This window comes from Eleginops maclovinus, chromosome 1 (genome assembly GCF_036324505.1).
Source record: "Eleginops maclovinus isolate JMC-PN-2008 ecotype Puerto Natales chromosome 1, JC_Emac_rtc_rv5, whole genome shotgun sequence".
NCBI lineage: Eukaryota > Metazoa > Chordata > Actinopteri > Perciformes > Eleginopidae > Eleginops > Eleginops maclovinus.
The window spans coordinates 27,245,694-27,272,258 of NC_086349.1; the positions used below are offsets into that span (position 1 = coordinate 27,245,694).

General features: G+C 42.1%; 3 protein-coding genes across 3 annotated transcripts in view; 1 reads left to right on the forward strand and 2 right to left on the reverse strand.

The window, feature by feature from the left end:
- Nucleotides 1-1,109: 1,109 nt before the first annotated feature.
- LOC134869041 (YTH domain-containing family protein 1-like) lies at nt 1,110-8,243 on the reverse strand. Its single transcript, XM_063890441.1, has 6 exons — nt 7,859-8,243; nt 6,769-6,796; nt 6,278-6,372; nt 3,914-5,497; nt 2,413-2,457; nt 1,110-2,229 (listed from the first exon to the last, which is right to left on the reverse strand). Exons 1-6 carry the CDS (start codon nt 7,883-7,885, stop codon nt 2,215-2,217), a joined length of 1,794 nt encoding a protein of 597 aa, XP_063746511.1. The 5' UTR covers nt 7,886-8,243; the 3' UTR covers nt 1,110-2,214.
- A 722-nt stretch (nt 8,244-8,965) lies between these two features.
- On the reverse strand, nt 8,966-17,835 carry LOC134869050 (sodium/potassium-transporting ATPase subunit beta-1-interacting protein 3-like). The gene is made up of 8 exons (XM_063890454.1): nt 17,775-17,835; nt 17,594-17,655; nt 15,257-15,394; nt 14,557-14,637; nt 13,233-13,469; nt 9,889-9,949; nt 9,726-9,796; nt 8,966-9,626 (listed from the first exon to the last, which is right to left on the reverse strand). Exons 2-7 carry the CDS (start codon nt 17,645-17,647, stop codon nt 9,741-9,743), a joined length of 627 nt encoding a protein of 208 aa, XP_063746524.1. The 5' UTR covers nt 17,648-17,655; nt 17,775-17,835; the 3' UTR covers nt 8,966-9,626; nt 9,726-9,740.
- A 1,295-nt stretch (nt 17,836-19,130) lies between these two features.
- Nucleotides 19,131-26,565, forward strand: part of si:dkey-70p6.1 (uncharacterized protein LOC570575 homolog) — a 17,191-nt gene continuing 9,756 nt past the window's right edge. Inside the window, 1 exon segment of the mRNA XM_063904432.1 lies at nt 19,131-19,462. The gene's annotated coding sequence lies outside the window, so the exon portion shown is untranslated.

A 26,565-nucleotide genomic window follows, 5' to 3' on the forward strand; every position in this document is an offset into this window, starting at 1 on the left:
GAGGACAGGTCTCTGTTAGGAGCTGATGGCGCCGGGCCTGTGTGTGTTTCATCCAGGCTCCTAAAGAGGCAACTTTAGAGGAGGAAGAAGAGGAGGAAGAAGAGGAGGCAGGTTCCCTCTCCTCGTGTTCACGGCGGACCTTGATTTATTAGACAAACAATTAAGGCACGCGGTGAATGCCAAGAGAGGAGCCTCAGTCTGCAGGGAGAGGAGGACTAGTGTTACTCTGTGTGGTTTTGCAGGTTGTGTGTTCGGGATGTTCAATAAAGACTTCAGAAATCAATGAATCCAAAGCAGGAGTGTGTGCATAATATGTGGAGGCTTGCCCTGCACACAAGCCACCTCTCATCCACTTCAATAACGACCCTGCACATTTGATTTGAAGTGCTCTGCATTATTATTATGTTATGTCAATTACTTTCTATATCCTAACGAAATAGTTTATTTTTGGTTATTTTTCTTACTTTTATTCTCTTTAATTGTGTTTGGAAATAAACCTGATTCTGAAATGTTGTAGTGAGTACACATTTCTGGTCAATATTTGTGTGAATGATTTATTACTCTGGCCATTTTAACATTGATTAATCTGACTTTTATTGGTTATTATAAAGTCATTAACTATTTAAGGTTCCAGGGTTAAAGATTTGGACAGAATATTGTAAAAGTTGAAACGTGAAGACGATAAAACTTTGGGATTTAAGTATTTAAAACAAATCAAGATGTTGAGAATACAATTCAAAGTGGAAAGAAAGTCAAAGTTTGTAAATATATTGAAATATTTGGATTTTGTGAAGTCATTGCAAAAATATATTTGTAAATGATTTAAAAAGATGTTTCGAATCATTTAGAGATTTAATAAAATCACATATTTTATTATTATTTAAATAAAATGGAAGTTACATTGTTCACCAAAAAACATTTAAAAACTATGAGATTTATTTTTTATTTATTTGGAGAATTATGTAGACATTTTTAAATAGCATACATTTAAAAAATAAAGTTGAAATGTTGAGAATAAAGACCTTTTATTTTTAGTAAAATAAATATCTAGATGGCTGAAAACTGTCGGAATAAAGTGAGTAAGTAGAGAATAAATAAAGCCCACGGAGAACAGATAAGTATATCTTTAATAATGGACATGATCTAAGGGGGTGATAGTGACCTCTGATACAACGCATATTTAACTCAGGGGCGACTTTAAAACATTTGTTTGCATAAACTTTTATAATCCAATAATATATCTCTGATGCTCCACAGTCACTCTCTCTCACTCTGCAGACACACGGTACAGCAAGCAGGTCCACAGAAGAGTCACGGACATGGAGTCCCCACTTCCTCTCCTGGATGGTGCTACAGTCAGACAGCTCTGAGGGGCCGGGACGTTAAAGCTTACAGATTGTGATGTGGACAGGTTACAGCGATGGAGATGAAGCTGAGATTATAATCATTATGTTAAGAAGAAACAAGAAATAAACGCTGGCAGGTCTGGCTCGGGTTTGAAACGCAGACCATGCTACATTTCCATCAGAATTTCAAAATAAAAGTCTTTGTAACGGGGAAATTAGAAAGAAAGCTCGTTTGTTTTTGATACAAACCTGAAATTAAACAGGGATATTTGTATTTCCATCATTAATTCATCTCCACATATTTTCCTTGAATCTCCTTCAGAAACTATTTGGAGGTAAACTTTAGTTGCACATTTTAATCAAATGAATGTTAAATGTAATCTTTACGTTAATAAGCCAGAGGATGCATAATCATTCAGAATATTTACCTTACGTTTACGCCTCCTAACGGCACAACCTGTGCAACACCCCGCCAAAATAAAACAAGGGACTTCCTAGACTTTTTTCTGATAATATAAAATACAACAAACAGAGAGCAGACATTTGTCAATAAAGTCCTGTTCACTCCAACACAAGCACTTAACACTTCTCCAACACACACACCACAAAGTGAACTGAATATCAGCAGCATGTCGTCGAGAGCTTCAGAAACACACGTGCAGATATTTCTTATTATATTTAGTTAACGATGGATGGTGGGCAGCCGTAGAGAGGCTGGAAAATATATTACTGGAGCTTCATCCCTGCGTCTGAGAGACCGGAGCGGGTCAACGGAGTTAAATAGAAAAAAAAAATATTAGTTTTCAATTTATTTTTGTCCTTGTGTTTCATTTCTTAGATCTAGATTTCATCGGCGGTCGTCTTCTGTTCACTTCTGACGATCCTGGGGAGAAAAAAGGGGGGAAACCCAGCAAATATTAAACAGATTCATCAGTTTATCGTCATATTATTAACAGGAAATAAGAAATGCTATTGAGTTATACTGTCTGGAGTTTATTGGGACTAAAATATTAAAGATCTCCACTTTTATATCGTCTTACATGAACAATAATAAAGCAGATTTTACCTGATCGATTCTGGACCGGTTCTGTATCGGGGCAGGTTCATAGCTCTGGAAATGTAAAGTTATATTAGTAACATATAACATGTCATCATATTTCAAAATGTCATCATCAAACCTTCACACCGTTTGAATTAAGATAAAGACAAAACAGGTCTGAAATAAGAGACTGTTAAAAACAGTTAGAAAAACTGAAGCAAACTTTGTGTTTTCTGCCTAGCAACAGCGCAGCTCCCGTCCTCCTGGTTGACTCTTTATTAAACATATAGTATAAATAATCTCCCAAATCTATGTTTCACCTTTTAATCCGACTTACCCTTCTTTTAAATGTACGCTGAATAAATTCATTTACACCAAATCAAACCTCATTTCTGAATTACACCCCAGACAATTTAAATTTGAATAAAATGCAAAACTTAATGAAAGGAATAATTATTTTTGGTATAATATTATTACATTATTGTATTTCATAAAAACATTTGGTAACGGGTCAAATCTGACCAGGAACAGGAAGGTTCATTCGTTTATTATCTCCACCTTATATCATTTCAACATTTATTACATTAGATAATAATGTGATAAAATAATAAATGATGGCAGGGATTTATTTATATTTATAATAAAAACTCTCACAGAATTATTTAAGGAATATTTTTAATTAATTACTAGAAAATGAATCCCAGTTTTGATCAGAAAACACTATTCTTTTTATTTGGCTATAAATTAAATTATATCCCTAAAATATGATTATTTGATTCTGAAATATAATTCTAGACGATGTGGATTAATAATCCTGGGAGGCATTTTAACTATATTATATATCACCATAAAGGTCCTCCACTACATTACGTAGTGGAAAAGTAAGTTAAAATATGCAAACGAGGCTGTAATTGTTAGATATTTGCTGCAGAAATGTGAGCATTGTTTGAAGCCAGGTTCAGAAATGCTGCTTGACTGTTGAACATATTAGAGGGGTTAGACTGAGGGTAACGTGTGGATATCTCTTAGTGAGTCAGTAATGATGTCTGATATCCCCAGAAAACTTCCCCACTTTATTACTGACATTTTTTGATATCACAAGCTGTGTGAAATGTTGTGTTTAAATATGCAAATGAGCCTTTATGTAATAAAAACTTTTGGTGAATTTAGGAGAAATCTGCAGACACAAACAGACACAGCGAGTGAAATAAACTCCTGGACCTGGACTTGGATGTTTTCTTTCCACAAGTCTGAAAAGGGACAAACAGAATCATCTAAAACCTCAACATTGACGAGTGCATTTGGAAGAAACCCTGTAGTGTTTCGACTAAAGAGCTGGATAAGATTTCCTTACAGCGCCTCATATTTACTCCTCTTACTAAACCCTCCGATCATCAATCAGAAATATTGTGCATGGGTCTACAAACAGCTGATCCCCACTCTCATTGGCTCCAGAGGTTCAGTCGACTTTGTAAAACCTCTGATGTTCCCCGTACAAAAGGAGGAGCAAAGTGTCTGGAGCTCCTACCTTCTTCACCACCTCCTCCTCCTCCTGCTTCTTCTCGTAGTGGGAGAAGTCGTCGAAGATGGAGGTGGTGTGCTTGTACTGCGCGATGATCTTCAGCACCTGCTTGGCCTTCTCCAGGGGAACCTCCTGCGTGTCCCTGGAGTTGGTGACCGGCTTGTTGTCGTTGTTCTCCAGGCGGATGTGGCGCAGCTGGCTGTTGGGCACGTCCTTCACAAACAGCCAGTCCACGTCGAACTTGCCCTTCCACTTGTCCTGCGCCCACACCCCCGCGCTGGTGCCGTAGTCCACGGGGGAGCGCATCTCGGCCACGCCGCAGAAGTGCCCGCTGCCGTTGACGCTGTACAGCAGGTAGACGGGGCCCTTGGCGGCCATGGCCCTGAAGGCGGAGTCCAGCCGCTTGTTGCCGTGCTCCGTGCTGCACCAGATGGAGTACTTGATGGAGCGGTGCACGTCGTCCTCGCTGTAGCTCTTGATGATGAACACGCGGCCGTGCTTCAGGCTCCAGTCGAACTCCCTCGGGTTGTAGGCGTGCGAGGCCCTCAGCTGCTCCAGCACGGGGTGGGAGTCCGGCCCCGGGTCGGGAGGCAGGCCCCCCCCGCCCCCGTTAGAGGAGCCGCTGCTGTCCAGGCTGCCCCCCCCGTAGCACAGGTTGCGGCTGCGCGGCGCCACCCAGCGGGTCGGGGGGGTCGGGCTGTGGTTCTGGTAGGACTGCGGAGGGGGGGGGCCCTGCATGGTCATCTGCTGAACCAGGGACTGAGCGGACTGCAGGGACTGCTGCATGGGGGGGGGCAGGTGCAGCTGCTGGTGGTGGTGGTGGTGGTGATGGTGGTGATGGGGGGGCAGGGGAGGAGCCATCTTGTTATTGGCTCCCTTATTATCCCACGTGTCAATGTCCATGCTGTGTTTAAGGGGTGGGGGGGGCAGCCCTGCCATGGGGGGGGGTTTGTTCTTCATCTTCTGCTGCTGCATCTTGGCCGGCTTGCTGGCGATGGCTGCCCAGGACGCCGGCTTCTGGGGGGGCATCCCAATGGGGGTGCCGCCGTTTCCCGTGGCGACCCCACCAGCCACACCGCCCCCCCCCAGGGACCCACCGCTCTTCACCCCCGAGCCACTGCCGTCCCCCCCTCCGATCTTAAGCCCCAGCATGCCCTGCTCCAGGCTGTTCATGCCAGGTGCTTTGCTCAGGCTGTCGCTGTGGAAGCCCGTCTGCCCGTCGGGGGGGACCAGCGTGCCCCCCAGGGAGGAGGGGGGGTAGCTGTAGCTGCCCCCCCCGTAGGCGGAGCTCTGAGTCTGCTGGCCCTGAGAGCCGCTGGTCCCCCAGGTGGAAAAGGCGGGGTTCTCGGGGAAGAAGTTGAACCGGTGGGGGGGGTAGATGCTGCTGCCGAGCCCCCCCGGCTGCCCGAACACCGTGTCGTGCAGGAAGTGATGGTCTCCATTGCTGAGGGGGGCGTAGGGCGTCAGGTAGGGGATGGGGGGGTCGCCGCCCGTGGACCAGGGAGCCTCGCTGAGGGGGTAGGGGAACCCGATGGAGGGGGCGTAGTAGCTGGACAGGTAGGGGTCCGTCATGGACTGATAGCTGTTATTCTGAAAGCAGAGGGGGGGTTCAGATCAGAGGGGGGGGTTCAGATCAGAGGGGCAGCTGTTCCTCGTCACTCTCACAGAGTTTCTGCAGCTTTAAACCAAACAGTGTGTTTATATTTAAAGGTTCCAGGTAAATATAACACCTGTTTCTGTTCATAGAAGAGTGAAGGTAAGGAGGAGCCTGCGGAAAGACACAGGTCCTAGAGTTCATGAGGCTGATAGGGCGGCACGACGGTCACAATGGACAGACTGACGTTGAAAAATAAACTAATGCCCCGACCTGTGATGATTCACATATATCACAAGGTGCTCGACTGATTTTAAAACGTTGCATTCAAAGCTATTTCAAACCTCTTTATCTGGATTATTTCAGATTATTTTTCAAGACCTAGTTAGTACCCTCTGGAACCCGTTTAGAGACGTTATCGCCATCCAAAAAATTCAATCGTTAATTTGAGTAAAGTATTTTTATTTTTGGAGTCTGCAAACTGTTTTTTTGCTGCACTGAAAATGTTGTTTAGGAAACAGTAAACAACAACACATATGGGATGAAACTGAATATTGTATCAGACAAAAACCTGTTGAAATGAATGCATCTATCCTGATTTGATTACTGTTGATTATAGAGGTATTACATAGTACTTATATTAGCGTAGCTCTGGAAAAACTGAGTTTAAACACCATGAAAACACCTGCAAAAAAACCAACACGATTTCTCAATTCAAATGTCGAAGCTATGAATGACGCAGTTTTTCAAAAATAAAAGCATGAGCAGTTTCCTACTTGGTTTGATTGGTTGGTGAGATACGGCTCGAAGTCGTTATCATGCACGGTGTCCTTCTGGTGGAGGGAGCCATTCTGCACGGAGACGGGAAACGCTGAAAGAAAATAATCACGCTGTGGTCAAAACTGAACACACACAGCACCCCCAAACACACCTGATGATGGTGAAGCCTGTGCAGCTGCACGTGCATCCCAGATACTAACTGGTCTCCATCAGCGTGCAGCTCTGTCTCTTATAGCTGCAGTTTTGGTCTCATAGTGAAACAGAAGTGTGGGGGTGTTCGGTGTTGTACAGAGATTTAAATAGATGATTCAGTCTGCAGGATAAACCCAACCTTTGCAGGATTTGACCTTTTAAAAAGTGCAGGTGTTTCCATTGATGAGCCTTGACCACGATGTATGTTCTTTACTGCATTTAAAAAGACATTTTAACATGAGCTATCTGTTGCTAAAGGACAGTGTGCAACATCTGGAGACACTTCTCTTCTTACCTTTGCTGGCATCTTGTCCTTTCGATGTCTTCATGGTCACATGGAGAGCATGGAGAGCAAGGAGAGAAAACACAACACATGCATGGGTCTACAATGCACTGTACGGCAAATACAAGCAGGAACGAGAAATTACACTCAATATTTTATCATTAACAACTCCTGGGAATGTGCTGCTAATTGAATTGGGAAAAGGGACACAGAATAAAGGACTGTTGCAACATGCATTTGGTTCTCATATCCACCAACACCTTGTACATAAAGAAACATGTTTAATTAGTAATGATTTTTATTCTAGCATATTTGCGTGACTGGATTACGGTTTAAAAGGTGCAGAAACAGCCTGAATTATAATTGAACTATTATGAATTATGTTAAGGATGCCTTAGTATTTATTTTTACAATGGCTTTCTATTTGTTGTAATATATTTATTTGTAATAACGCGTGTGTAATTATTTTTTATAATTTATTAATAACACCCTATGTATTTATTTTTTAGTATGGTTTTGCATTTATTTTCTATAATTCAGATGTATTTTTAGTTTTATTTTAGAAAGCCTGTGCATGTTTTATATTGTCCTTGCATGCAATTTATTAATGTGCTTTTGGGTCCTTATTTTAAGGTAAACGCAGCAGTGTGTAGCACATTATATTTCTGATTTTTGATCAATGTTATTAACCCTTAAATGGTTTCTGTATCCTGGGGGAAACAGTCTTATAAGGGTGTAATAGCAGTCTTATGGATGTATAATACACCCATATAAGACTGTTATTATTCATGATGATGAAATGGGGGTGTAATATGGGTGTTTTGATGCATGATATGGGTCTTAGGTAGAAAATACCAATGAAAAACCATTACACATTAACCTATCTGCACACTGACATGTTGATAGCTGTCCTCCGGGTGTCAATAGCCCTTTTCTCAAACCCACCACCCACTGTTAGCTGTGGTCCAGGCCTGTGGAAAGCTCCAGAGAGGGGGGCAGTTTCACAGCTCACCTCCCCGCTCTGAGAGCCTCCTAGCCCGGCCACACTCACCCTCACACCTCGCCTCTCAGCGGAGGGATACATCTTTACATTTCTCCTTACCTGAGGGTCTATACTGGCGGCAGACATCCTTCCCCCACCAGGTGTAGTGCGGGGTGTGTGTGTGTGTGTGTGTGTGTGTGTGTGTGTGTGTGTGTGTGTGTGTGTGTGTGTGTGTGTGTGTGTGTGTGTGTGTGTGTGTGTGTGTGTGTGTGTGTTTTAATGGCAGTTTAAACAGTCCGTTAGCCGTTAGCAGTGATCCGGTCTCTCTGCTCGGAGGACCGTCTCTTCTCTCCCCGGTGTCTCTGGCTCTCCACTCCAGTCCCCGGTCCTCATGAACTCCTCCGGGGCTTAAGTCCTCTCCGGTCCCCGTTAACTCTCCGGGAGATTAAAGATCCTCCTCCAGTGGCCCTGCTGCTCACTTTGCCCCAATGGCAGCTTCATCCGGGGACTGCGGGGAGGAAGTGACGTAAGACGTAAAAGACGCGTTGAAGGCTTTTAGTGTTTTTGTCAGATGTCGTTTAAATGTAATATTATTAAAGTTTATTCAAACAAATCTATTTTATTTGGAGTTTCTCTAGTGGGTTGTTTTTTCGTTTTTACATTCGCATTAATTTAATATAGGTTAGAACATAATGTATTAATACAAATCAATAATACTTTACACGCGTTTCTCAGTTTGAAACTATTATTTTACATAAATCCATTTTTTCATTATTATTATTTAAATTATCATTACTCGTTTTATTCTCTTCATATATCCGTGTGTAAAAGACACGTACAAGGCTCTGGTGGGATTTATTTATTTGATATCATTAAGGTTTGTTAATACAAATCCGATCTTTTTTATACAGTCACACCTTTTTATGTTTCTCTGTGTGAAGAAAGTATTGAATTAATGAGGTTTTTAACCTATTTGTTAAAATTCTATTTTATTAATTTAATTGGTTTTCAAAAAGATAAACACTTCTCTCTTCTACTTTATTTTTACAATTTTTAAAAAACCTATTTGTTCAATTTATATTAATAAATGTACTAAAGGAGAACATGTATGTTTTCTCAAAGATGGACTAAAAATCAGACATAACATTTAACCATTTCTGTTCTTGGAGTTTATTTACCCAATTATATTTGAATGATTCTTAAATATTAATATCGAGTATCGTTACGGACTGAGAAGTAAATATGTAGAATGTTTGTCTTAACATTGTTGGATGGAAGACCATAATCTCATTTCTCTGCACTATGATCTTTTTATTCTAGATCTACTTTTTATAACAAAACAACAATGAATCAGAGAGGAGAAACAACAAAGCTGTTCTCGGTCTTATAAATGTTGAATGATAGAGACATCTGTACCTTAATAACGGTTTGGTGTGTGTGGTTTATTTCACTGAACCTGAACACAGGTTGAAGAGGTCACACTTTCTGACTAAAATGACACATTATCAATAATTTACACACCTTTAAAAAAACACCATCAGAAAGAAACTGCAACTTATTTACATTCCTTTTAAATCACACACACACACACACACACACACACACACACACACACACACACACACACACACACACACACACACACACACACACACACACACACACACACACACACACACACACACACACACACACACACACACACACACACACACACACACACACACACACACACACACACACACACACACACACAGCATTTGAAGCCTGAAAAATCCTCTTCTTGACGCTCAGACTGAAGAAATTCCTCGATGGAAGTCTTCACCGTCGCCTCCAAGGTTCTTCCTCAGCTTTCCTCAACCCGTTTACTCCTGAGGTTATTTATAATCTGAACAAAAACACGGGAAAACACATAATGTTTAAGGTGTTGAACGTATAATATGGACAGTGAAGTAGATGTAAATCAGAGGAAACAGCAGACACCTACCTGCACAGGATCACCCTAGAAGAACAGCTGAGAGGGTTTGGATGGATGAGGAAAATCACCAATAAATTGTACTAAAATGAGAAGGAAAACATGAGTAAATAATGCAGAGAGAGCAGCCTCTAAATGAAGAGTCAAATACCGTACAACTGATCATCTTACTCACGGTTGTCCTCGTCGTCGGAGAGCTTGCTGGCGACGTAGCACCCGTAAACAAACCCTGGGAGCTTCAGGAAGAACCACCAAGGTAAACAAGTTAATGATGGAGTAAACACAGAGTCCTTTTCTTGTGATTTAAAAGCACATTACACAACTTCTCACGGATGATAACATGACAGAAGGAAAAGCACATTCTTTTGTGCGTTGGATTTTTTGGAGTCTAGATTTGAATAAATCTTGTGTTGTATTATTTATTGTTGGTTAAATGTTTTGTCTCATTGTGGTTGTATTGTATTTTGGTTGTTGAGGAAATATGTGGTGCAACTTGAGGGTTTATTCCTCAAATAAATAATTATAATAATAACAACAAAATGTATCCGAATAAATAAATTAAAAAAGGAAATAAATAAACATAAATAAACATGTGTGAATATATAAATAATAATATATAACATTTATTATTTATATCCTCTGATATGTTATTTCCCCTTGCCTTTACCACTGGGTCTTGTCCTGTATGTAAATTAAATGCATTATTATTATTGTTGTTGTTGTTGTTGTTGTTGTTATTATTATATGTGTAAATAATGTCAGACGCCGGTGAGATAACGAGCGGCCATCTTTAAACCTGTCAACACTGTTCCCTATCAGGAGTTCTTGTTGCTAGGCAGAAGTCCATTCCTTCCTGTGTGCAGACCAGATACACACCTTTTGATATTAAATGTTGATGAGTTTTTTCAGCTTCATCTCCTGACATTTCTCACTGGTTCAACGAATGAGTTTCTGAGTAATGTGAGACTTTCCAACAGAGAGGTTCAAACTACAGAAATGATTTAGAATATAAAATGACGTGTTGGACATTTTAAAATCTCTTCATGATTTAATGATCTATTATTTCTACTTGTTTAATATCCACAATTTTATCCCTAGAATTGATTTTATTTTAACATATTTCTGTTGCTTTTGATTGTCACTACATTTTCTCTGAGGATATTATAACTTACCTTATCCCTATTGTATTCAACAGTTATTGTCAATAGATGTTTTGTTATCTAAAGTATATTACATATTTTTATTGCAATAAAATCAAGTTTAGTAAAACAAATAAATACATTTTCTTTCACAATTATATATTTGCAACATGTGCAAAAACCCCTCAACATGATTGAGGGGTCTTTGATTGAGGGGTCTTTGATTGAGGGGTCTTTGATTGAGGGGTCTTTGATTGAGGGGTCTTTAATTGAGGGGTCTTTAATTGAGGGCTCTTTGATTGAGGGCTCTTTGATTGAGGGCTCTTTAATTGAGGGCTCTTTGATTGAGGGCTCTTTGATTGAGGGCTCTTTGATTGAGGGCTCTTTGATTGAGGGCTCTTTGATTGAGGGCTCTTTAATTGAGGGCTCTTTGATTGAGGGGTCTTTGATTGAGGGCTCTTTGATTGAGGGGTCTTTAATTGAGGGGTCTTTGATTGAGGGCTCTTTAATTGAGGGCTCTTTGATTGAGGGCTCTTTGATTGAGGGCTCTTTGATTGAGGGCTCTTTAATTGAGGGGTCTTTAATTGAGGGCTCTTTAATTGAGGGCTCTTTGATTGAGGGCTCTTTGATTGAGGGCTCTTTGATTGAGGGCTCTTTAATTGAGGGCTCTTTAATTGAGGGCTCTTTAATTGAGGGGTCTTTGATTGAGGGCTCTTTAATTGAGGGCTCTTTGATTGAGGGGTCTTTAATTGAGGGGTCTTTGATTGAGGGCTCTTTAATTGAGGGCTCTTTAATTGAGGGCTCTTTGATTGAGGGCTCTTTGATTGAGGGCTCTTTAATTGAGGGCTCTTTAATTGAGGGCTCTTTGATTGAGGGCTCTTTGATTGAGGGCTCTTTAATTGAGGGCTCTTTAATTGAGGGGTCTTTAATTGAGGGCTCTTTGATTGAGGGCTCTTTGATTGAGGGCTCTTTGATTGAGGGCTCTTTGATTGAGGGGTCTTTGATTGAGGGTCTTTAATTGAGGGCTCTTTGATTGAGGGCTCTTTGATTGAGGGGTCTTTGATTGAGGGGTCTTTGATTGAGGGGCTCTTTGATTGAGGGGCTCTTTAATTGAGGGCTCTTTGATTGAGGGCTCTTTGATTGAGGGCTCTTTAATTGAGGGCTCTTTAATTGAGGGCTCTTTAATTGAGGGCTCTTTAATTGAGGGCTCTTTGATTGAGGGCTCTTTGATTGAGGGCTCTTTGATTGAGGGCTCTTTGACTGAGGGCTCTTTGATTGAGGGCTCTTTAATTGAGGGGTCTTTAATTGAGGGGTCTTTAATTGAGGGGTCTTTGATTGAGGGCTCTTTAATTGAGGGCTCTTTGATTGAGGGGTCTTTAATTGAGGGCTCTTTGATTGAGGGCTCTTTAATTGAGGGCTCTTTAATTGAGGGCTCTTTGATTGAGGGCTCTTTAATTGAGGGCTCTTTAATTGAGGGCTCTTTAATTGAGGGCTCTTTAATTGAGGGCTCTTTAATTGAGGGCTCTTTGATTGAGGGCTCTTTGATTGAGGGCTCTTTGATTGAGGGCTCTTTAATTGAGGGGTCTTTGATTGAGGGGTCTTTAATTGAGGGCTCTTTGATTGAGGGCTCTTTGATTGAGGGCTCTTTGATTGAGGGCTCTTTGATTGAGGGCTCTTTGATTGAGGGGTCTTTAATTGAGGGCTCTTTGATTGGGGGCTCTTTGATTGAGGGCTCTTTGATTGAGGGCTCTTTGATTGAGGGCTCTTTGATTGAGGGCTCTTTGATTGAGGGCTCTTTGATTGAGGGGTCTTTAATTGAGGGCTCTTTGATTGGGGGCTCTTTGATTGAGGGCTCTTTGATTGGGGGCTCTTTGATTGAGGGCTCTTTGATTGAGGGGTCTTTAATTGAGGGCTCTTTGATTGGGGGCTCTTTGATTGAGGGCTCTTTGATTGGGGGCTCTTTGATTGAGGGCTCTTTGATTGAGGGCTCTTTGATTGGGGGCTCTTTGATTGAGGGCTCTTTGATTGGGGGCTCTTTGATTGAGGGCTCTTTGATTGAGGGCTCTTTGATTGAGGGCTCTTTGATTGAGGGCTCTTTAATTGAGGGCTCTTTGATTGAGGGCTCTTTGATTGGGGCTCTTTGATTGAGGGCTCTTTGATTGAGGGCTCTTTGATTGAGGGCTCTTTGATTGAGGGCTCTTTGATTGAGGGCTCTTTGATTGAGGGCTCTTTGATTGGGGGCTCTTTGATTGAGGGCTCTTTGATTGAGGGCTCTTTGATTGAGGGCTCTTTGATTGAGGGCTCTTTGATTGAGGGCTCTTTGATTGAGGGCTCTTTGATTGCATGTGATTGAATCCAGCCCCGGCTCTGTTGGACTCACAGTGAGGACGAGCTGCAGGACGCAGTGCAGCACCTCGATGTTCTGGTGCTGCAGCCAGCAGCTCAGCACGGTGCTCAGCTCCGGGTCCTGCTGGTCCTTCTGCTCCTGCTGGTTCTGATGGAAATTTGGGGTTTTCTGCCACCCGGCGGAGGGCGGATCCCCCGCCTCGCAGCCCGGTCCGTGGTCCTTCCACCAGGAGCGATGAGAGGAAACTCCCAGAGAGAGGAGGTCACTGTCCTGCAGAGGCAAACAGGGGGGGCGGTGTGAGGCTGACACTGAGGTAACATCCTTAAACCGACCTCAGCTCAGATCAGAATGATCAATTATTCAATTCAAAGCCCTTTTATCCATAATCCGTCCAATAGGATTATAAGATATTATACGACCTCCGTGACTCTGAGACCCTCACACCCTTCCAATCCCACATTAAAGAAGAAGAAGAAGACATACTTTATTAATCCCTTACAGGGAAGCTGCTTTCTCTACTCTGTTGTGTTGACACACATTAAACACACAGAGGAAATACATGCACACACACAGAGGAAACACATGCACACACACAGAGGAAACACATGCACACACACAGAGGAAATACATGCACACACACAGAGGAAATACATGCACACACACAGAGGAAATACATGCACACACAACCACATGCAGAGGAGAGGTGGCAGAGCAGAGAGGCAGCCAGGTACCCGGTGCCAAGGGAGCAGATAGAGGTTAGGTGCCTTGCTGAAGGGCACCTCGGCAGTGGCCTAGAGGAGAACTGGCACCTCTCCAGCTACCAGCTCACTCCATATTAAAAGAACTCCTCTGTCTACTCATAGCCCCCCCAACATCAATCCATGCCCTTGGATCGTCACCCCAACCCTCCCTTACTGTATTTTGTAAAGCGATTTTGAGTCCCAGAAATACTTAAAACTACAATGATTTATTATCAGAATGCAATATTTCAAAGCACAACACTTCAGTTATTTTTAAATGAAACTATTCTACATTTATTGTATTTGATATAATATTTTCCATTAACTGAATTATTATTATTATTGTGATTGTTTGTATTTATTTATTTGTTGGTTGGGCGGTTGTGTCTTCCAATCCAAAACGTTTATCAATTTATTTGTGAACTGTATTTATTTTTTTTACTTATTTATAATTTTTCAGGAGGGGGGGGGGGTGATGTGTACGTCTGCAGGAAAAACAAAAAGCTAATAAATAAATGTGTAAGACCTCCTGCTGCGAGCACTGAGAGCAGCTCTGTGTTCAGGATGCGAAGCTGCAGAGTCTCTAATTAACCGACACTAATGGACCATGAACTCACCTCGGACAGCCCGCCCACCTGCAGGTACAAACAGCTGACAAACACATTCCAGCCCCCCCACAGCAGCAGCCACAGCAGGTACTGGGGAGAAAACAGGGGAGGAAGATCAGTGGTCAGAGCTACACTTCATCACTTTATTGTAGAGATTCTGATTCTGATCAGGAATTTGATCTCTTGTGTGTTTCTGTCATCATTTTGTTCAAAGATCTCCTTTTTCTTTTTCTGATTGCTGATTTCTGTTTTGTCTTTCTTGTTGTTTTAAACTATTTGTCTGTCATTTAGTTTTCATTTCTGTCTGGAGGCCATGGACACCCCTGACCGTTCAGACAGTGGTCAAAAATATTAAATGATGAGTAAAAATAAAAACGTTTCAACGATAAAAAACTGCAGAAATGTAAATGCTTTGTTGTCATTTGGACCGTCGAAATAACTGTATCTACTGATAATAAATACATGATGAATAAATAACTATCTGAAGGAATGCAAATTGCACAAGAGAAAATCTACAGGCCATTCAATCAAATAAAGAGATTTTAAAATAAAAGTTCAATATTTTCCGGCTCTGTTGTGATTGGTCGACTGGTCAGAGATGTCCCGCCCCTCAGCCTGTCCCGTGCAATGTGTTGGAGCTGCTAGCATTCCATAGTGATGTCACCGTGTTCCGGAAGTAAACAGAGGAGTCCGACGGAGGTTTCCTCACCATGACGACGAAGCGCTGGCGGTACTGCGCGGCTCCGAACAGACCCAGGGTCACGGCCAGGATCTGCAGGAAGTTGATGAGGATGGGAGCCCACTGGAAGCCCAGGAGGTCAAACAGCTGCCGCTCCACAGCCGAGACCTGAGGGGAGAGACAGGTGTTACCGGAGAGGCAGATCATAGACGGAGTCTCAGACACACAGACTTCATCGGTGTTAAGAATCTTTGTGGGTCTCTGTGGTCCTTCGGTGCATCCCTGCAGTCACTCGGGGGCTCATCCCACCACAGTTCATTTCTAATCGCAGTGGTTTTGGTCATATTGTGTTTATTTGCAGCTTTTTGCTTTATTTCAATGTCGCTTTTGGATCCTTCTGTGCAGCCCTGTAGTCTTTTTGTGGATATCTTTCAGAAATGTGGGGTTTATTGTGTGTTTCTGTGATCATTTTGTGTCTCATAAAGGTCCTTTTGTGGCTGTGTTCACCTTTTGTTGCGTCTCTTTGCAGCTGATTTCTTTATAGTATTTATATGTTTTGTGGTAAATGTGTGTCATTCTTCTGTGCTGTGTTTATTTGCAGCTGTTTCCTCTTATTTTAATTTCTGTTTCACATTGTGATATTTTTGACTCTTTGTATTTGTTTTATGTTCCTTTTTGGTCCTCGTGTGCAGTATGTTGGTGCCTCTGGTGGGTTTTGAAGTCATATTGTGTCTCTTATTGGTGATTTTGAAGTGCACCTTTCTTTTACGTCTCGTTGCAGCGGTTTGCTCTTTTCAGTTTGTTTTATGTCTTTGAGAATCTTTGATGTGTATTTTAAGTCACCTCTCAGCTATTTTGCTTTCTTTTATACTTGTTTTAGGTTTTAACTTGTTAACTTTTCTGTCAATTTTGAGTCATTTCATGTCAGTTTTTGGTCATGTGTGTTTTTGCTGCTGTTTCGCAGCTCTCTCTTGCTGTTTTGGCCTATTTCTAGGTCAGTTTGTAGTAATTGCTGTCTGTTTCTGGTCGTTTTATGATCATTTTGAGTCTCTCCCTGGTCGATATCTGTCTCTCTGATGGACTTCTTTGTAGATGAAGGCCGTGGAGACCCCTGACCCTTTGATTTTGCTCTTTTTTGGTTGTATGTCTTTGTGTCTCTTTGATATGTATTTTAAGTCACTTTTCAGCTATTTTGCTTCCTTCAATAGTTGTTTTAGGTTTTAAGTGGTCACTTCGTGTCACTTTTTTGTCAACCTGTGTGTTTTTGCTGCTGTTTTAGATCTCCTTCTTGTTGTTTTGTCTTATTTGCAGTTTTTTTTTAATGTCATTTTGGAGTGATTGCTGTCTGTTTCCGATCATTTTAAGATCACTTTGAGTCTCTTCCTGGTCGATATCTGTCTCTTTGAGGGACATTTTGTAGATGAAGGCCGTGGAGACCCCTGACGCTTTGATTCACTCACAGGCTATCAATCAATGGCGGCCATGCTTGTTGTTTCTCCGTTAGAGGTTTTTATTTCCTTATCTGGAGCGGGGGTCCAGAGCTCGTAAATCCCCCACAGGATCATTTTTAGAATTTCCTTGACTTGTGCTTCGCGATAGGTTGTATTTTTGATTCCTGCAGTTTGTCATGGGGGACAAAGACAGACCATGATGTCCTCTGATCCCAGTCAGTGATGAAGAGGGGGGGGCAGGGTGGGAAACACACAGAAGGAGAAGGAGGAGGAGGAGGAGGAGGAGGAAGAGGGTGCAGCCTTTCATTGTGGAGCCTGTAGTGGGCGGCCACTGCTTTACATATCAGCTCCAAATACAACAGGCTAACACACAAATATAAGAGCTGCAACTAAAATAGGAACAGTTTCCATTAATCTGAGGACTGTTTGGTTTATAAAACATCAGGAAAACATGGTCAGTGATCTCAAAGCTCAAGGCAACAGCTTCTAATGACACGGTCTGACTTAACAACAGGGTAAACCAGCAAATATGCAGTTTGAACAGAAAACCTGCAGAAAATCCTCTCAAAGAAGCAGGAAAGAAATCTAGAGTAAACAAGGACTTTGTGTGAAGGGAAGGTCCTCAAATATAGCAACAAAACATGTGTTTAACATGATTTTAAGTATGTAAATAAAGCAGCCTAAAGTCTAAATGTGAGGTTCAGGAAAGATGTAAACCATGAGGCGTTCAAGGCACTAAGAACTAACTTGTTTTCTAGTAAACAACACGTCTTTTTAGTTAATTAATCAATGAAATGGAGCTGTACTTGTAATTTAAAGTAAGGTTCATAAACAATAAGTTGTTGGTTTGTTTCTAAGCATCGCCAGAGGTTAAATTCAGTTGTGTTTCTGAATGGATATGATGAGAGAAACCTACCAGCTGCAGACAGCAGAGCAGGATCAGCATGCATCGTGCAGAGCAGCAGCCCATCTTCCTCTCTGATGAAGATGATGAAGAAGAAGATAACAGAAGTGAAATGATCTTAAAAAAGATGCTCAAACTAAAGCGTAAACCTGCGAAGCTTCAGGTCCATCTCCGGACGCGCAGTGCACTTTACCTCCGAGGAAAACACCGAGCTGCTGCTGCTGGGGGGGAGGGGAGTATGGGAGGTGATCGGAGTCAGTGAGGAAGGGGGGGGGGGGGGGGGCCTGAGGGCAGGGGCAGCTTTCTGAATATTTTACATATTTTTCATTCAGCCAAATAGGATTATTCATGCAGTGTATTGCATTATTCAGAACATTATATTATTGTATGTTTATAGTTTCAGAAGAAAGCATATCGGATCAAATCTGGAAATAAATCATCTAATTAATTTAAAAATAATATAATTTTCTATGGATAAGAGAAACATTTGAAATAAAAAGTAATAACTAAAAAGTATTTTAATAACAAGGATCAATGAATTGAAACAAAAGATCGAAATACGTTTCAATAATAAGGAAAAAGAGCCTTAAAAATAATCAAGATGGCTTTAATTTATTGGGTTGATTCTGCAAACTGTTGTCATTGGTATATCACGTTAACCCCCCCCCCCCCCCCCCTTTAAACACCTTCAGACTGACTCCTGTTTCTCTCGCTGTGGCACGGATCGACCCTCATACAGCAACACCACTGCTGCGCTCTGATTGGCTGCTGCTGTCCTGCAGTGCTCTTGGGATCCAGCAGGGGGCGGTGTTAGCGCATTAAGGTTAAAACAACACAACTGTTTCTTGTTTATTTTAAAACATTTAAAGTTAATATATCAGATGTTAATAATCAGATTTTATGATATATCTAATTTTTTACAATTTTCATAAAAATAATTAATATCTTAATAGTATTTATTTTCTATACATTCGTTTCATTTGAATTCAGATATGGTGTGTATTTAATACAAATAATAACAATAATAAAAAATAATAATTAAAATGTTCAATTAATTCGTTTTCTTAACACATTAAATACATCCTCCAAAAATCTGTGTTCGTACATTATATTAATTATATTAAATATTAATAATAATACAGACAAACAATAGTAAATAATAACTAATCATATTTTGGGGTGGAATTTTTAATCTATGTTTAAATACATGAACTTATTTATTTCATACAGTATGACTATCAATAATGTCTGTTTGTTTTATTGTCAATATTTATACGTTTGCTCTCTTTTTTTGCTAGTATAAAAAAATGTCATACATCCAATATTTTAGGGTTCTGAATTTGTGATATTATTTACTGTGACTATTGTTATTGCAGAATGAGGAGTGTGCTTTGTATTTAGCCCCTGCCTCCCCCTGCACCTTCATAGCAGACTGATAAATCTCATTAGACACAGACTCACTTCCTCAGCCGTCCAAGGGGTGGCGCTAGAGTCAGATTATAAATGGTGAGGGGGGGGTCTCTGCCTGTGTCACATGGAAACACAGGAGCCGAGCAAAGGGGAGGCTGAGTGGATGGAAGGGGCTGAGGGACCGCGGAAGAGATAAACCCGGAGAAACCTGGAGATACCTGGAGAATTACCCGGGATACAGAGCCTCACACAGCCGGGTGTGGGGGGGACACCCGGGACACACGGCCCTGCAGCTGGAGGGGGGGCAGAGGTGCGCGGACAGGGGCGCAGAGCTTTGAAACAATGCATGCAAAATGCTGCATCTGTGTCTCGTGAGGAGGACACGTTCTCGCCTTTCTTCTGATTGATGATGTTCAGGGTCCGAGGAAGATGAAGATGAAGATGAAGGATGCTGCGCCTCCCAAAATCTGAGTGAGTTCAGGGGGGTGTATGGCGCAATGTGACGTGTGGGGGGGTGGGGGGGTTCATTCATATGTGGCTGTAGATCCGTGTCGATAAGCTGCACATCATGCTTGATTCCTGCAGGAAGGTTGCACAGCGCCCGTTTCTCTGGGTCTCTTTGTGCCCCCACCCCCCCACATCTGTTCTTACTGCATTGCCTTTCTGTGATTTAAAGCCCCCCCCCAGCATTTAAAGCCCCCTCCCCAGCCTTAAATACAAATTGATCACAGAACTTCCCTGTGCTCTGACGAGAGGAAGCCTCATATCGAGTCATATTCCTGCAGATGCATAAAGACAATTAACCAGACACCCCCTCCCCTCATAAATAGGGGGGTGGGTGGGTGGGTGTGTGTGTGTGAAGGGGGGGGGGGTTTGTCGAGGTAGTTGTCAGCTGACCTCAGGGACATCCTCACTTTGATCTGCAAATTAAACGCTTTGATGATCAGAGGAAGAATCAGGACAAAAAAATCCCCCTGCATCAGCTTCTTCATTTCTACACCTGCACACACACACACACACACACACACACACACACACACACACACACACACACACACACACACACACACACACACACACACACACACACACACACACACACACAGACACACAATTTACCCCCTCTGCATGCTTCCAAAGGCTTCATTGTGTGTGTGTGTGTGTGTGTGTGTGTGTGTGTGTGTGTGTGTGTGTGTGTGTGTGTGTGTGTGTGTGTGTGTGTGTGTGTGTGTGTGTGTGTTGTAACCTGTTGTCAGCAGCAGCTCTGCAGTTTGAGGTGTCAGAGCCCAGAGGAAGCCATCATCTCAGACACACACATACACACACACACTCCGTATTTATCTACACACACACCCTATATATTTATTTTTACACAAACACAACATTGATGGATATACACACACTACCTTCATTCATGTATACTCAACATCGATAGATACACACAAAACCTCAATATACACACACACACACACACACACACACACACACACACACACACACACACACACACACACACACACACACAGAGCCTCAGCTTCCTCCTCACAGGCCACGGTTAATCGTTGTTGCGAGCAAACATTTGACCTAATTCACATTCTCACACAATGGCAGTCTCCCACTCTCTCCCCCTCACACACACACACACACACACACACACACACACACACACACACACACACACACACACACACACACACACACACACACACACACACACACACACACACACACACACACACACTCGGCTGTTATTTGTGTCACACAGAAGGTGAGGCTTTTCTCCCAGGTGGATTTAATCCTGAGCGGAGAGGAAGTGGTTCTCCAGTTTTATTAATAACCAACATGTAAATGTTCCTGGAAATTTAAATCCCTCCGTGTTTACGTCAACACTGCAGGGGGAAATGTTCCTGGAAATGCATTTTTCATGAGGATTAAAGTTGAATAATTGTTTGACTTTTGTGCCCTGAGCAGAAAATATGGTCATCAAGGAGAAGCATTTACTCTGTTTGAAAAAAACAAGACTTCTGGGATTTCTTTATAGAATGTTCTCAATAAAACACATATTTTCAAGTCAACAGGTCATATTTAATGCTGCCACTACCAAGTGTCTTCATGATCGATTAATTTACACATTCTTTATTGATATAGTTTTTAGTTTTATAGATGTATAGATTAGTCGACTACTTGATTAATTCAGCAGTAGAAAAACAACCCTTTTGTTAATTTGAAGTATTATTTTTCATTCACAAATGTGAGAAAATGCTGTTTTCAGGCTTGATTATTTTCATGACTGATTATATTCCTAAAGAGTACTGTCAGGGTTTGGTCGATAAAATGTCAGAAAATAGTGAAAAATACCCATCCCAGTCTTTCAAAGTCCAAGGTGAACCCAGACCTAATCACTTTAATATGATATAAAACCGAGGAAACTGAAAATGTGTTCATTGTTAAGAGGTTGAAAGGTTCCTGACAAAGATCCATAAACAGTGACTGGTTATTTTGGTTATGATAGTCAAGTATCCACATAGTTAAGGTGTATTTATCTGTCGATCCACTAATCGTTGCAGGTCTATTTCTTTTTCAACTTGAAATGTCTTAGTTTCAGTCAAATGTATTTACTTTAAAAAGCATTTCTGACATGTATGCATGAGAAGTTATTAATCCATTAGTCTCCTTATCGCCCCAGCTTTGATTTATTTGTTAGCTGCCAGTAAACACGTCAGCTAATGAAGCTCCTTCAAAATGTAAACTATACTTTACATACGTTTGGTTTTGACCTCTTTACTCGACACGCCACCTTATAGCGTTCGCTCCCGTGAAAATGCTTTAAGACTTAATGTAATTAAAACAGGTGCGTTGATTAAAATTCACCCCCTAAAGTTGTCATAAATAGAGGAAATAGCTGTAGAGTGGTGCAGGAATGAGTCCTAAAACCCTGAAATGAATCAGCATTTTATCACTTCCAGTTCTCTCGTTTTAAAGTCAAGGGTTTTCTGAACATGTTTTTGGTTGTTAGCCTGAAAACAGGTCTGTGGTTACGACAAGCTGAAGAGATTTCTATTCTACGGCATTAAATATGTCAGTAAATAAATACCCCACTGGGGCATTTCAAAACGACGGATGCTAACAAGTTTTTAAATGAGACGACTAAACATCATCACGCCCAGCATTAGCCGTCTTTAGCTTAGCGGTGGAGACGTGAAGTCATGTGACCGTGCTGTAGTTCCTGTATAGCCCAACATTAGCCTCCTTTAGCTTAGCGGTGGAGACGTGAAGTCATGTGACCGTGCTGTAGTTCCTGTATAGCCCAACATTAGCCTCCTTTAGCTTAGCGGTGGAGACGTGAAGTCATGTGACCGTGCTGTAGTTCCTGTATAGCCCAACATTAGCCTCCTTTAGCTTAGCGGTGGAGACGTGAAGTCATGTGACCGTGCTGTAGTTCCTTTATAGCCCAACATTAGCCTCCTTTAGCTTAGCGGTGGTGACGTGAAGTCATGTGACCGTGCTGTAGTTCCTGTATAGCCCAACATTAGCCTCCTTTAGCTTAGCGGTGGAGACGTGAAGTCATGTGACCGTGCTGTAGTTCCTGTATAGCCCAACATTAGCCTCCTTTAGCTTAGCGGTGGAGACGTGAAGTCATGTGACCGTGCTGTAGTTCCTGTATAGCCCAACATTAGCCTCCTTTAGCTTAGCGGTGGAGACGTGAAGTCATGTGACTGTGCTGTAGTTCCTTTATAGCCCAACATTAGCCTCCTTTAGCTTAGCGGTGGTGACGTGAAGTCATGTGACCGTGCTGTAGTTCCTTTATAGCCCAACATTAGCCTCCTTTAGCTTAGCGGTGGTGAGGTGAAGTCATGTGACCGTGCTGTAGTTCCTTTATAGCCCAACATTAGCCTCCTTTAGCTTAGCGGTGGTGACGTGAAGTCATGTGACCGTGCTGTAGTTCCATTACAGCCCAACATTAGCCTCCTTTAGCTTAGCGGTGGTGACGTGAAGTCATGTGACCGCGCTGTAGTTCCTTTATAGCCCAACATTATCCTCCTTTAGCTTAGAGGTGGTGACGTGAGGTCATGTGACCGTGCTGTGACATGATATAGAAGCAAAATGACCCATCCTAAAATAAATGATCAGTGCATGACAACATGTTTTCTACGATGCCTTTAGTTCAGTAAAGATATTCATGATGGATGAAGCTCCTTCTTGTCAGTGCACCTGAAGAATCTGCACCTGCAGGTGTCTGCTGCACACAGGAAGAGAGGTGTGTTTAGCTGTAAAATCAGCCATGGAGGGGGCGGGGGGGAGTATTTCTTCCTCTGGCTCTAAACGCTCCGTCTGATTGGCTCATGAGGCGGAGATTACACCGCAGTGCTGAGGCAGCGTCACTGTGGCTGCACACAGAGGGGGAGACGGGGAGGAAAGCCAGAAGACCTTGTTGGGGATGTGACAGCGTCCTCCCATCATCCTCAAACACCTGCCACACCAGCCACACACACACACACACACACACACACACACACACACACACACACACACACACACACACACACACACACACACACACACACACACACACACACACACACACACGCTCGTCCTCACACAGATATAATTACTGTGACACTGTTGCTGCTGAGCATGAAACGCCTCACAGGTACATATGGTTCCTTAAATCCAACATAATATCTCAGCTTGCTCACTCAGGAGGTGTTGCACTGGTGGGTGATGAGGTGCCATTTGTTTGCCGGATGCTGTGAAAATATCCCCCCCACACACACACACACACACACACACACACACACACACACACACACACACACACACACACACACACACACACACACACACACACACGGAAAACATGTTGCTGCTTGCTTAAAGGAATACTTCAGCAAGATTATTTGTATATAAATGACCAAATCTGATGAGTTATTGCTCATATATCAGTATGTAGTGTCTCTACTTTAAAGAGTCCTCTCCTGCTGATGTTCAGGTGTATATCAGTATGTAGTGTCTCTACTTTAAAGAGTCCTCTCCTGCTGATGTTCAGGTGTATATCAGTATGTAGTCACTCTACTTTAAAGAGTCCTCTCCTGCTGATGTTCAGGTGTATATCAGTATGTAGTCACTCTACTTTAAAGAGTCCTCTCCTGCTGATGTTCAGGTGTATATCAGTATGTAGAGTCTCTACTTTAAAGAGTCCTCTCCTGCTGATGTTCAGGTGTATATCAGTATGTAGTGTCTCTACTTTAAAGAGTCCTCTCCTGTTGATGTTCAGGTGTATATCAGTATGTAGTGTCTCTACATTAAAGAGTCCTCTCCTGCTGATGTTCAGGTGTATATCAGTATGTAGAGTCTCTACTTTAAAGAGTCCTCTCCTGCTGATGTTCAGGTGTATATCAGTATGTAGTGTCTCTACTTTAAAGAGTCCTCTCCTGCTGATGTTCAGGTGTATATCAGTATGTAGTGTCTCTACTTTAAAGAGTCCTCTCCTGTTGATGTTCAGGTGTATATCAGTATGTAGTGTCTCTACTTTAAAGAGTCCTCTCCTGCTGATGTTCAGGTGTATATCAGTATGTAGTGTCTCTACTTTAAAGAGTCCTCTCCTGCTGATGTTCAGGTGTATTTCAGTATGTAGTGTCTCTACTTTAAAGAGTCCTCTCCTGCTGATGTTCAGGTGTATATCAGTATGTAGTGTCTCTACTTTAAAGAGTCCTCTCCTGCTGATGTTCAGGTGTATATCAGTATGTAGCGTCTCTACTTTAAAGAGTCCTCTCCTGCTGATGTTCAGGTGTATATCAGTATGTAGCGTCTCTACTTTAAAGAGTCCTCTCCTGCTGATGTTCAGGTGTATATCAGTATGTAGAGTCTCTACTTTAAAGAGTCCTCTCCTGCTGATGTTCAGGTGTATATCAGTATGTAGTGTCTCTACTTTAAAGAGTCCTCTCCTGCTGATGTTCAGGTGTATATCAGTATATAGAGTCTCTACTTTAAAGAGTCCTCTCCTGCTGATGTTCAGGTGTATATCAGTATGTAGTGTCTCTACTTTAAAGAGTCCTCTCCTACTGATGTTCAGGTGTATATCAGTATGTAGAGTCTCTACTTTAAAGAGTCCTCTCCTGCTGATGTTCAGGTGTATATCAGTATGTAGTGTCTCTACTTTAAAGAGTCCTCTCCTGCTGATGTTCAGGTGTATATCAGTATGTAGTGTCTCTACTTTAAAGAATCCTCTCCTGCTGATGTTCAGGTGTATATCAGTATGTAGAGTCTCTACTTTAAAGAGTCCTCTCCTGCTGATGTTCAGGTGTATATCAGTATGTAGTGTCTCTACTTTAAAGAGTCCTCTCCTGCTGATGTTCAGTGTGCTCTGATTGGTCAGCTGGCCGGCTCTGTTGTGATTGGACACAGAGCTGATGTTTCTGTGTCAGGACGCCCTGAACTTACAAAGCAAAACAAGCAGCGTGCAAATAACCCCCCCGAGACGTTTGTGGATGAAATTTGGTGCAAATTGGATTTCATGCTGGGAAGCGTCGGGGTCACGGTCTCCTCACAGAAATGCAAACTACCTCCAAAGTCGGAAAAACGTCTTCCACACAGAGCCGGTAAACTCTTCACTGGAGCAGTCAGTCGGAGAAGGAGCTCCGAATACCTGGAGGAGAAGATCCGGGAAAGATATCCATTATGGAAAATACTCAGATTAAATACAGATTATGCTTCATTGACCCCCGTTATTGCAGCTTAAACAGACACATCTCCTCATGCAAAAATGTCAAACATTGTTGTTTCCAGCTTCTAAAATACAGAGATCTGCTAGTTTTTCTGTTTTATATCAAATTAAAGTGAATATCATTGGGTTTAGACTGACAAAGGAGACATTTAAAGACATCACCGTGGATTTTGAGGCCCTATGATGGATATTTCTGACTATTTTCTGACCTTTTATAGACCAGACAATCCATAAATATGGTCCACTCCTTTAATGGCTCTAACACAGATGTATGCGTGTGATCTGCTGTTGTGACATCTCTAATAAAGGGCTTAACCTTCAGATAAGATGCTCATAAGACCACAAAGAAATGGAGTTTGGAGAAGAGTCTGTCTTAAAGATGCAGCATTTAGTTTGAGAGGCTGAAAAAACACGAGGACAGAGCGTTAAATATCCACACACAGTTTGGCGCTGAGTTTCCTGCAGACAGACGGGGGATCTGACGGAGATTACACCAGGCTGGTGGTTTGGTGTTTTTCTTTCGGCTCCGTGTGTTTTTATTGAAACACGTTACTCTGCCAAGCGTGGAATTATCTGGCATGTCGTGAAGAGAGTCTCTGTCTGTTTCTGCTTCCTCTGGCATCCCATCGTACATCCTCAATATGCTTCCTCGTGTTTTAAGGGTTTAAACTAAAGGAAATATTGTTGGTACACACATGCATCAGATCGTCAGTGTTCACATATATTTACTGGTTTAATTTAGTCGTTCAAAGTGAAAAATGGCACATAATAAACCTCTAATCCATTATAAGAACAGCTGGTTGTTGCTACTGCTGTGTGACACCGGCTTCTTTTAAATCCTCTTCAAATG

What these genes read in the sequence shown, in the direction of transcription:
- LOC134869041 (XM_063890441.1), bottom strand. Translation starts at nt 7,885, where the DNA reads ATGTCTGCCGCCAGTATAGACCCTCAG. An exon ending in AGGACAAGATGCCAGCAAAG is followed by an intron (nt 6,373 to 6,768) that starts GTAAGAAGAGAA and finishes ATTTTCTTTCAG; the next exon opens with CGTTTCCCGTCTCCGTGCAG. An exon ending in TCACCAACCAATCAAACCAA is followed by an intron (nt 5,498 to 6,277) that starts GTAGGAAACTGC and finishes CTCTGCTTTCAG; the next exon opens with AATAACAGCTATCAGTCCAT.
- LOC134869050 (XM_063890454.1), bottom strand. Translation starts at nt 17,647, where the DNA reads ATGGGCTGCTGCTCTGCACGATGCATGCTGATCCTGCTCTGCTGTCTG. An exon ending in TGCTCTGCTGTCTGCAGCTG is followed by an intron (nt 15,395 to 17,593) that starts GTAGGTTTCTCT and finishes CTCTCCCCTCAG; the next exon opens with GTCTCGGCTGTGGAGCGGCA. An exon ending in AGGTGGGCGGGCTGTCCGAG is followed by an intron (nt 13,470 to 14,556) that starts GTGAGTTCATGG and finishes TTGCCTCTGCAG; the next exon opens with GACAGTGACCTCCTCTCTCT.